The sequence below is a fragment of the Sorex fumeus genome, unplaced genomic scaffold (assembly GCF_029834395.1).
Source record: "Sorex fumeus unplaced genomic scaffold, SorFum_2.1 ptg000009l, whole genome shotgun sequence".
In the NCBI taxonomy this organism is placed as follows: Eukaryota; Metazoa; Chordata; class Mammalia; order Eulipotyphla; family Soricidae; genus Sorex; species Sorex fumeus.
In genome coordinates, this window is record NW_026606066.1 from 9,773,132 (window position 1) to 9,785,399 (window position 12,268).

At 38.4% G+C, this 12,268-nt stretch overlaps 1 protein-coding gene across 3 annotated transcripts in view; it reads right to left on the minus strand.

Moving 5' to 3' along the window:
- Positions 1–1,350: 1,350 nt before the first annotated feature.
- ACVR1 (activin A receptor type 1) overlaps positions 1,351–12,268 on the minus strand; it is a 141,075-nt gene continuing 130,157 nt past the window's right edge. For all 3 annotated transcript variants that reach the window (XM_056110144.1, XM_056110142.1, XM_056110143.1), the window contains 2 exons: positions 3,321–3,451; positions 1,351–2,561 (listed from right to left, as the gene is read on the minus strand). In XM_056110144.1, coding sequence (XP_055966119.1) covers positions 2,427–2,561; positions 3,321–3,451 — 266 coding nt within the window. In that variant the 3' untranslated portion in view covers positions 1,351–2,426. The remainder of the gene's footprint in view (positions 2,562–3,320; positions 3,452–12,268) is intronic.

A 12,268-nucleotide genomic window follows, 5' to 3' on the forward strand; every position in this document is an offset into this window, starting at 1 on the left:
AGAATTTCATTTTTTTAAAGCAATGCCACACACATGCAAGGTAAGTGCTCCACTGTTGAGTCACACCACATGTCCCCAGAGTTTCACATTTGCAAAGTCTGTGGATGATGGTACTACACTTGGCCAAGACTCAGAGACTATAAAACCCATCTCCCGGAAGAGAATAGCACAGAGTCTCCTGCCCCCACGTCTGGCTGTCCTCACCGGGGCCCCTTGGAGGGGAGCGGGTTGAGTTCTCCTTCCCGCCCTGACCAGAGCTCCAGCAACCGAAGACCTCCAGAACCAGCCACCACCATGCTGAGACCACTCTCCACACACATGAAGGAACCGGCAGAGGAACAAAGGCATGCAGGTCCCAGGACTGAGATCTCCCAGCCTACTCGGATCGGGGCTGAGCATCCTCCACCCAGATACTCCAAATTCCAGCAGGCGGGGGTCACACCCACCAACTGGCCCCCTGGCGCTGTGTAATCCCATCAACAGCCAAGACTCAGAGACTATAAAACCCAGCTCCCAGAAGCGTGCGGCTGAGCGACATCTTATTATCTCATTCCTACTTTGGACAAACTGGCAGGCTACCGAATGTAACCTGCCCACCCGGCAGAGTCTGGCAAACTCCCCGTGGCGTACCCAATATGCCAAATACCAGTAACAATGATGGGTCTCATTCTCCTAACTCTGAAAGAGCCTTGAATATGGCACTTTAAAAAAAAAAAATCTCAGGGCTAGGATAAAGGAGACATTACTGGGGCATGCTCAAGGCAATCAACAATTAACAGAATGGTCGTGATCGTGATCGTGGATGATGGTAGAAATTGGCAGCATAACGACGAGTATACTCAATACTACCAAACTGCTAACTTAAAGAGATTTATGAATACAAATTCCATTAGGCATTCCTTACATGTTTTCAAAAAGTTAAATAGGACATTAATACTATTTAATTTAAACTGATGAACATTCCAGGATGTTCATCTCTCTACTCTTATTGCGTTATATTAGCTCTTCCTTTTTAACACAAGGAGAAGATAAAATAACAATGAATTTGCCCCTAAGTAGCAAAGAAGATGTGTAAGACCACTTTTCACTCACCTTTTACTAAATTCATCAACACTCTAAGGAAGGAAGGTCAGATGAGAAAGCTACCCTTACTTCAAAATCAGGGGAAAAAAGGAATTCACAGTCAAAAAAAGAAATAAAATTCAAACCTTCTGATAGGAAATGCAAACTGGAAAACATCCTTACAAACTAGAACTGAAAAAAAAATTCAATTTACATTAGTTTTTTTGTGTTTTCATAATTCTCATAAGAAAATGCTTTATATCAGATTTATACATTGAAAAAATTCACTTTTTGACTTGAAAACATTTTATTTAATTTATACAAATAACTACTAAATACAAAAAGTAGATTAAAACAAAATAGTTATTTTTTTCTGGCAGAGTTTAAATGCACATAATGGATAATTCCGAAGAAAATGCATTTTCCCCACAGCGTTCAGGACTAAAATTCTACTGAAATCTTTGCTTCTAAATCAGTAATATATTCCGTGGTGTCACATGGGTAATGGCTAAATACGTTCTGCATATGAACGGAAAAAAAGTTACAGTCTACACACATACAAATGTGAAGCACTTAAAATGTGAATTTAACTGATAACAAAAGAAAATGTCCATTTCAGAGTATAGTGTTAAAAACATTTCGGTAATAAAATCATAAGACCACATAAAAATAAGCTTTAACATATGCACGTGGCAGTTTTGTAAAAACTGCTAAGTGCACAAGTAATAAATAATTTGCAAGGTTGAGTATAAACAATTCCTAATGTTCAGCATCATTGTAAACATCAGCACATGTGTAAAATGCAGCAAAGTCTGACATTAGATTTTGTTTTGCCAAATTGAATTCCTATTATCCAAAGACAGACCAGTGGAGTACGAAGCCAACGTTTTGGCAAGTTGGGTCTTTAAAATTAAGAGTAACAGTGCAAGTAAGGAATGCAAAGAATTCCTAGTGCAATAAAGAAGAGAAGCACAGGCAATATTGCTGATTAAAAATTCACCACCTCCTTGAGTTTCCCGTGGGGAGTGTCTAGGAGACCTGTGAAAGATACGCGAAGCCACTGTCTTAATGCCCAGATCTCTTTAGGATTTCTCTGTTCCTCCAGTTCCCTACCTTTGCAACAGTGTCTGTCCAAACATTAGTCTCTGCGGTGTGAACAGTTGTGAAATGCCCAGTTCACAGTCATTGAGCGAGGTTAGGGTGGTTTTGGTGTCTCCCCAACTCGTGGCTGGGTAGATGTCTGCCATGTCCAAGCAGCCATGTAGGGAGGGAGACAAATGGATTCTGTTCTGACAAACCAGTCAGGCCAACATTAGGTCCCAGCTGGACAACATCAATTCTTCCTTCTTCACATGATAAAAATGTCAACAGTCAGCTTTCAATTTGTCTAGGGAATTATCAATTTTGGTCAAAGTCTTTTTGATACGCAGAGCTGTGAGTCTTGCGGAGGGATTCTGATACCAGCATTCTTTCATCAGCTTGGCCAGAGAGGTTAATGTCTGAGGAGAGGAAGAACATACAACACAGTGAAAACTGCTTTTCGGTGTGTGTGTGTGTGGGGGCGGGGGTAACTGTGTCAACCACTTTTGTAGATTTTTGTTAGTCTTGTCAAGTTAAGGTAATACTATGTCACCTTCAAACCAATAATGCTTTGCTGATTAATAAAAAAAAAACTATTCTTGGGTTTCTTTAATTCAGTCTTTTGGAATACTCATGCCAACCAACTGACTTTATCGGGTGAATTGCATGGAGCTCTTTAATGGTTTTATGGGTGCTAAAATCACTAATATTAACTCAGAGTTAATACTAAAATTTTCAGAAAAGATCACTTATCACTGTTTCAAGTAGTTGCAAATCTAAGCAGCGCAATAAGGATCCTCAGCACTGAAGAACTTGTACTTAGAATTTCAGATATGCAGAGAAAAAAGGTTAAAATCAGCACTCAAAACTCTTGGGTTATAAATGAAATTGCAGTTCTGGTCTAGTGGCACAATGAGTGTTCTAATTCCTGGAACTTGTCAGTCGTAAGAATTCTAGTGGATATGATATTCATAAGCAAAATCTATCATATATGTCTCTTTCAAGAATGAGACTATTCTGGGAACCTAATTAACGAAGTCTACGACCACCTATTACATAAAATAGGGATGGCAAGCAATAAATAGAACGTACAGATCTTTCAACTACTAAACCAACTGAAACTCAAGAGCAAGCAAAAGGTAAGGTCAGAACTAAATATAAGAAACTGGCATACTTACGGGGTCTGAGAACCATCTGTTGGGTATATTTGGCCTCTGTTGATCCACACAAACCACCTTTCTCATGTCTTCAAAACTTGGGTCATTAGGAACCACATCATAAAATGGTGGCTTGTAGTCTTCCACAATACCTATGCACATACACAGACAAGAATAGTGCTGGGTTGGCCAAACTGTAGGTTTTCCCCCACCCCCAAAGGTTTTAATGACGGATGACAAGAACTGTAATATAAAACAGAAAGTATGATTACTTTCCTCAAATATCAATGTGATTCTGAAAGCTACAGCTAGATCTTCAAACAAATATGAAACAAGGTAATAAATAGCAGCTTTAAAGAGAACTGGAGGAAGAATAATTGTGATATAATATGGTTATATCTTACGTAATTTGGTTGTTAACATAAAGCTTCAATAACATGAATAAAAAGACATGATGCTCAACAGGGCAGAGAACAAATATCCCCTTGGTAATAAAAAAAAAAAGACATCAAAAGAATGTATTTTAACCTTACATTTAGGCCATAAATAGAAATAAAACATAGTTCACAAACAAGAGGCAAACTAATAACTCAAGACATCATTATGTTATCAAATGATTTGGGGGGCAAGCTATTTCTACAAAATAATCCCTTCCATTAGAAAGGATGATAAGAATACCCTCATTCATTCACACTGGATAAGAGATGAGGGTTAAAAGTAGGTAAAGGATATTCTGGATAACCTTTCAGTATCAATGTTGCAAACCACAGTGCCCAAAAGGAGAGAAAGAAAGAAAAGCACCTGCCATAGAGGCGGGGGGGGGGGGGGGGGGGGAGGAGCAGGGGGTAATGGGAGGGAACCTGGGGACACTAGTTCTGGGAAATGTACACTGGTGGAGGGATGGGTGTTGGAATAGTATATGACTGAAATCCAATCATGAACAGCTTTGTTAAAACAATTTAATTTAAAAAAATAAGAAATCAGAAAAAAAAGAAAACAACAACTGAATACCTCTAGTGCTGGGCTTAGCTATGTGTGATGATCGTATTAATTACTCTCAGGGGAAGTCACAAATGCAGAGGAGGAAAGTCATTTGGGAAGGCTGACGGTGCCTAGAAAGGGAAAGTATCTCCCTGACACTCAAGCAAATAGAGAAATGGCTAGTTTCAGCTTCTGCCACCACATGGTTTCCAGAGCTTTAGAAACCTTTTATCCTCAAGAAAACCTACATCAATTCCCTTTCTCTAAGAAAAGAGTAATTCTACAAATGGAGAAATTTAAAGCTTTATCATTTGGAATTAAAGAACTGGCTCTTCCCTATCTGCAGATGAAAAAAACAAGGGTATGGCAAGGGGGAAGTATGATTTTTCTTCCATCCACAAAGGCTTCAACAATGAAGACAGAGATCTCTTTCCTTTCTCCATGTAACACTGTTCTTTTTCTAAAGGCCTAACAAGTGACTGGGAAAGACATAAAGAAGCTGTGAGAAAATATATATGCTTCTGGTTAGTACAAATCACCTAAAAGCCTTCGATACTCTTCATTTATCTAAGAAATGGAATTTCTTAACCTTGAGAATCCATTCCTATAAATCTCACATAAATATAAAGTGTTCATACAAAAGTATACCTTTATGAGGAGCATCTACTAAGAACATGCTACAGATATTTTTTTTCCTTAAACTTCAGCCAACTAAATTTATGTTTATTTTCAAATTTGAAGGCAGAGCAACTTATGTACAAAAATTAGCTAGCTGACACTCTGACTTAGCCTCTTGGTTTCATTCATTTAAGAACTAGTATAATAGCCAGCTATTTGGGAGCAATTTGACTGAGACAGGAATAGTTAGTTATGTGAATGTGAACAGTAATTCTAAATTGGATTTTTCTATAAAAAAATTTTTAAAGGCATGTCTTTTTTTTCAATAATTTTTTTTAAATAGTGATACCTTAGTGATGAATTTCAGAATATTAAACTGAAGAGGTTCTCATGTGTTGATCCTGATCACATTTTTATCTTACTATATATTCCCCATGATTTGTTTATCTTAGTTTATTTTTGGTGTCAGGGACGGATATTGAGGCCTCACACAGGCAAGGTCTGTGCTCTCTTCCACTAATCTCTAGTCCTAACTAGAAGCCCCCAGATTTTAACAAAAAGAATCATGTTAAAATGGAAGACCATTTAATTGGTTATGCCTGGGACTTAATCATACTTTTTCAATCACCAACTAATTATTGTTTCCATCTGGGCATGCTTTTCCAGAGGAAAATAATCCTGGTATTAAACTCATGCAGTCACATGGAACTCTCTCTGGCTGAGGAAAACATGCATTTCAACAAATGAAACATACACTACACACGTTCTTCTTGTATACAGACCACAAAATTACATGTTTAACCTTAGAAGTCTTACTAAAAAAAATAACAATTTTTTCCATTTCATTTCTATTTCCACCTACTTTCTACCTTAACAGGCAATAAATAGATCATAAAATCTCAATATACTTCAGTTGCAAGTTCCTAAATTCACTCAATAAACCAGTCTAGTCCTTTTACTTGTGAGTGCCAAAAACTGTGCTTGGCATTAAGAACACAAAAAACGAGAAGGAAACAAACCAAACCCCCAAACAAAACAAAATAAAAAGACAACAGATGCTACTATTGAGGAACAGAGTAATGGGCAAAGGAGATCACAAACTAATAGTTGCAGTAGGTGAAGACAGGGGGGATTTGTGGGTGACTCAGGAGTTGACAGCCTCTGTGTTGCTTTCCAGAAGACGAAGCTTGGGCAGACAGGGAAAGCTAAGGAGTTCTCAAGACAGAGACAAGGATGGGTGTGAGAAAACATCAAGAAGAGACATTTCAGGCAGATGAAACAGAGGCAAAAGGAAGAAGTTACATCTCAGCCCCATTTTTGAGAGATCGAGTGGGCTGGGGAATCTCTGTGAAAACTGGGTACACATAGGTGGGGAGTGGAAGATCAAAGTCAGAATGAAATGACTTGTGTCGTCACAGAAAGAAATTACATATAATTGTTTTCTTATTCCTGCCAAACCGACAATGTGAATAGCCAAGCCAAAAAAAAAAAAAAAAGTGAACTCTAAGTCCTTTTAAGACAGCAGCCAATGAACAAACCAGAGTACTCCAGTGCCAAGTGAGTGGTAAAACAACAAAGAATCCAGGAAGACAGGGGAAGCAGAGATCTGGAATAGTGGTCAAAGAAGGATGAACAATGCCAGCCCTTGCTTTTCCTTTGAAGGCAGCTGGTGTGACTCAATGGGGCACAGAGAAAGAAATCAAGGAATTATTCATAACCTAACTCCCCCACACTTTTTGGCATGTGTGTTTGATTTATGTGATTGTTTTTTTCCTGGGCATATGTCTAATTGAAAGTTTTCTCTGGAGCAAAACGATCCTTACCAATATGTCTACCATTAATTTGCTGCATGGTTCTGGGTAACCCCTTAATTGCCATGTTTTAGTTCCAACATCTTGAAAGTGAACATCACAGATCAATGAATATGCTGCTTCAAAAAGTATGAAATGCCAGTGTGGCCTTTCTAAAAGGCAGGTCTCCCAGGACCAGACCTTTCTCGGGCCCCTCTGCACCCATACCGTGGACCAGGGTCCCCAGCTCTTCTTTCCCCTTGACAGGGACATCTTTGAACCTAAAGCTCTCAGTCCTTTACAACTTGCTATTAGGGAGGGCAAATGACTAATAAATAAATATATACCAGGAAATAAGTTTAAGCAACGAAATAAAAGACCTGTATAGTAAAAACTGTAAGATACATTAAATGAAAGAGACAAATGTATACAAGGCCTGCAAGAATTAACAATGTTAAAAAGCTATATTATTTAAAGCAATATACAAATCCAATGCTTATCAAAATCCCTATGGCATTTTTCAGAGATAAAGAACCATAACCCCCAAATTTAGATTTATTACAAAAATATTTTTATTTGTGTTTTATGGAAAGAGCAAACATATGTAGAGCAAAAATAATTCTCAGCTAGGAAAAAAACTTAAATGGATGATTTAAATACCCAAACAAAAACTAAAACTATTTTATTATTTTTTAAAATTTTTATTAGTGAAACACCATGAGGTACAGTTGTAGACTTATAAATTTTTGAGCCTGGGTTTTAGTTATACAATGTACGAGTACCCATCCCTCCACCAGTATCCATTCTCCACCACCAAAGTTCCCAGCATCCCTCCCACCCCCTCTTCCCCCCCATCCCACCCTACCTCTGTGGCAGGGCATTCCCTTTTGTTCTCTCTCTCCTTTTGGGTGCTGTGGTTTGCAAAAGAGGCACTGAGTGGCAATCATGTCCGGTCTATAGTCTACTTTCAGCATGCATCTCCCATCCTGGGAAGATCCTCCCAACACCCTTTATTTGGTGCTCCCTTCTCTATCTGAGCTGCCTTTCCCCCCTAGCATGTGCGGCTGGCCTCCAAGCCATGGAGTAAATCTCCTGGTACTTATCTCGGCTATTCTTGAGTGTTAGTCTCCTATTTTGTTACCTTATGTTCCTCAGATGAACGCAATCTTTCTATGTCTGTTCCTCTCTTTCTGACTCATTTTGTTTAGCATGATACTTGCCATGTAGAAACATATGTATGTAAATTTCATGACTTCATCTTTTCTAACAGCTAAATAGTACTCCATTGTGTAGGTGTACCAAAGTTTCTTTAACCAGTCATCTGTTCTTGGACATTCAGGTTCAAAAACTAAAATTTTATTTATTATTTTTTTTTTGCTTTACACCCAACATTGCACAGGGGTTACTCCTGGCTCATCCACTCAGGAATTACTCCTGGCGGTGCTCGGGGGACCATATGGGATGCTGGGAATCGAACCAGGGTTGGCCACGTGCAAGGCAAACGCCCTACCCGCTGTGCTATTGCTCCAGCCACAACTAAAACTATTTTAAAAGAGACAGCAACTAAACCAGCATGGTATAGAAATAAAAATAAGACATATAAATCAACTTAATACAACTCACCTAAAAATAAACCCATGTGTATGGAAAATCATTTATGACAAATGAACAAAAAACAGCTCTGTAGAGCAAGAAAATTGTCCTCAAGGTGGCTGGAAAATCTATACAGCTGCATTCAAAAGAGAACAATTTGACCACTAACACTATTCAAATATATTGATTAAAGGCTTGATTCTACAACCCAAAATCATAAAGTACACAGAAGAAAATTAGCAATATACTCAACAGCAAGGGAAATTAAAGCAAAACTAAAAAAATAGGATTTCAAACTAAAAAGTTTCTGCCAACAGAAGAAACTCCACAAAATGATATACTGAACAGAAAAGATTATACATTGCATGTTTGACGAAGAGTTAATAACCAAAAGGTATAAAGAGTTCACAAAGTGACAACAAAATAAACTCTGATTAAAATACTAGAACTGAGTTTATAGCGCGAAAGGATGAAGAAAGGTGCTGGTTTGATCCCCAGCACCACATATGGTCTCCCAGCACTGCCAGGAGTGACCCCTAAGCACAGAGCCAGCGGTAATCTCTGAGCACTGCCAGGTGTGGCCCCCAAACAAAAACTGATTATAATAATATAAAAATCCTAACTATTGTACTATTTATCCCGAGAACAGCAATTTAAAAAGATGAATTCACATCTATGTTTATCATATTACTATGTTATTTACAGTATCCATTAGCTGGAAACATCCTAAGTGTCCATCATCAGTTGATTGCATAAAATGATGTGGCATATATTAATAATGGAATGCCACTCAGCTGTAAAATTGACGTAATCCTGCAATTTGCATGAAAATGTAAGGTATTGTGCTTAGTAAAGTAAGTCAGAGAGAGGGAGAAAGAAAAACTCAGGATTATTTCCCTCATATGGCACAGCAACTTCTGAATGATCTAAATAGAACAAAAGTAACACTTTGGCTCTAGACCCACTAGTTGTTAAAGAATAAAAGGGGACTAAGGGTTGGGAAGATTGAACAAAAGGAGTTAAATGTACGGTAAAAACATAAGTGGACTACTTAGTGGTGAAATTAATGTGGTATTTCAGATGCTGATTTCATAATAATGCAAACTTGAAACCAATAATATAATACAATGTTATTTCCATTTTTTAAGTTTAATTTTTAAGTCTAAGCTCCCCATGGAATATTCAATATGCCAAAAACGGTAACAAGTCTCAAAATGGAGACTTACTGGTGCCCGCTCAAGCAAATCGATGAACAATGGGAGGACAGTGCTACAGTGCTAATTTTTTTTTATTTTTTTTATTAGTGGAACACCATGAGGTACAGTTGTAGATTTACAAATTTTTGTGCTTGGATCTCGGTCATACCACGATCAAATACCCATCCCTCCACCAGTGTCCATTTTCCACCACCAGGATAATATCCCTCCCCCCCATCCCCCCCCTGCCACTGTGGCAGGGCATTCCCCCTTGTTCTCTCTCTCCTTTTGGGTGTTGTGATCAGCAAAAGAGGCATTGAGTGGTGAACATGTTCAGTCCAGTCTACTTTCAACCTGCATCTCCCCTCCTGGGAGGATCCTCCAAACACCCTCCACTTGGTGTTGCCCTTTCTATCTGAATTGTCCTTTCCCCTAGAATACCCGGCTGGCCTCTAAGTTATGGAGTAATTCTCCTGGTGCTGATCTCAGCTATTCTTGGGTATTAATCTCATATTTTGTTACTTTATATCCCCCAGATGAATGCAATCTTTCTATGTCTATCCCTCTCTTTCTGACTCATTTCACTTAGCATGATACTTTCCATATTGTACCACTTGTATGTAAAGTTCATGACTTCATCTTTTCTAAGAGCTACATAGTACTCCATTGTGTAGATGTACCAAAGTTTCTTTAACCAGTCATCTGTTCTTGGGCACTCAGGTCTCTTCCAGTTTCTGGCTACTGTAAAGAGTGCTGCAATGAACAAACAAGTGCAGATGTCACTTCGGCTACACATTTTTGCCTCTCTGGGATAAATTCCCAGGAGTGGTATCGCTGGGTCAAATGGGAGCTCAATTTCTAATTTTTTGAGGAACGTCCATACTGTTTTCCAAAAGGGCTGAACCAGTGGACATTCCCACCAACAGTGAAGGAGTGTCCCTTTCTCACCACATCCGCGCCAGCAACGGTTGCTTTTGTTCTTTTGAATGTGGGCCAGTCTCTGAGGTGTGAGATGGTATCTCATTGTGGTTTTGATCTGCATCTCCCTGATGATTAATGATGTAGAGCATTTTCTCATGTGCTTTTTTACAGTGCTAATTTTTAAGTCTAAAAATTAGACTACGTTTTTGTAAAGAACAACACAGTATTGGAGCAACACTGACATGGAGTTTTTGTAAACAACACCAAGAAGCGCATAAGAGCAAAGGCTGAGACTTGAGAGAAAGTCTTAAACTTAAAGAGGGAACAATGCTGCAGGAACACTTGCAAGGGATGTTGAAGATTTTGACCAGACCAAAACTAAAGGATGGAAATCTACAATTCTGACAGACCCACCGGTTTACAGAAACACGATGTAGAAGTTCACCTCAAACTGAAGTGAGCTCAAGCAAGCAGAAACAAATGTGCTTAGGGAACTCTCTAAGAAAAAAAAAGAATGTGGCCAGAGAAATAGTATTTAGAGAGAAAGGTCAATGGTTAAACACAACACTCTCAAAGGAGGAATGAACTCCTTGTAGCTTTAGAAATTCCATCAGACCTTGCAAGCAGTCTTGTTGCTTAGCCTGAGTGAGCATTTAAACATGGGGCCTTGAATATGTAGTCCTTGAACAGCAGTACCAGCATCCCCTGAGGCACCAATAAGAGAGAAAATTCTCAACCAAGCACCAGATTTATTAACTCAGAAATTCTAGGTGCCACAATCTAGTTTAAGAACTACCAATTCATGCTGTGAAATGCAAAGAAATACAGTAAGAGGATAACAAATGGTCAAAGGCAGCAGAACATGAGAACTGGTCCATAGGACAGAGCTCACCAGGGGAAATTATGGGGGTTGGGGCGGGCGGTGCAACCCTTTAGCAATGGTGAAGGGAAGTGAACCCTCAGTGGAAGGAGTAGTATTAGAACTCTGTGCACATGAAAGCCTGCCATTAACATTCCATTAACAGTAAAGCACAGTGCCTAAAATAAAAATTATTTATATATACATATGTGTGTATCTACATATATATATACACATATATACATATGTGCAAAACTCTTAGTTCCTTTCACACAGAAAGGAAGAGAAAGTGACTTTCCTTTTTATCAATTACAAAAGACAATATTGAGAAATTTTCAGATGTAAAAGTGAACATTTAACTTTCATTTCCTGTACAGAAAAAGAATGAAGTTTACTATTAATAGCTAACAAAAGTAAAATTCCAATGTAAACAGAAATGCAACACTTTTATACTCCTGCTTCACTTGAGGATCATACTGCTCCAGGAGAAGTATCTGGCCATCAATTCTTATAATGAACTCAGAAACTCAAAGGACACATAATTATAATGACCTTCCTAAGATATTCATATATTTAAATGAGGAAATTTTATAAGCAATAATTTCAAAAATATATATTCCTTCAGTGACAATTCCTAAAGCTGCTAAGATAGTGAAATAGGTATACTGCACCCTAGAGTCAAGGGATATTATAAATTAGTATGAGTCTTTTGGAAAGCAATTTGGAAATACTTGTCAAGTCACAGAAATATCTACACATTCGGACATAGTAAGTATACTTTAAAAAAAATAGTTCTGTGTTAGTTGCTACTGTTGGGGTGGAGATGGCGGGAGCTGCAGCACATATGGTAGTCCTGGGGCCACTAGAGACATAGAGTACTGGGGACTGAACTCAGTGACTTGAGCCATATCCCTTGCTCCAAATCTATACCTCTATTTAGTTAAGAATCCCCCAAATGTAACTTATGTGAGCAAACATATCTATATCGACCCAAATACAGGAGGAGACAGG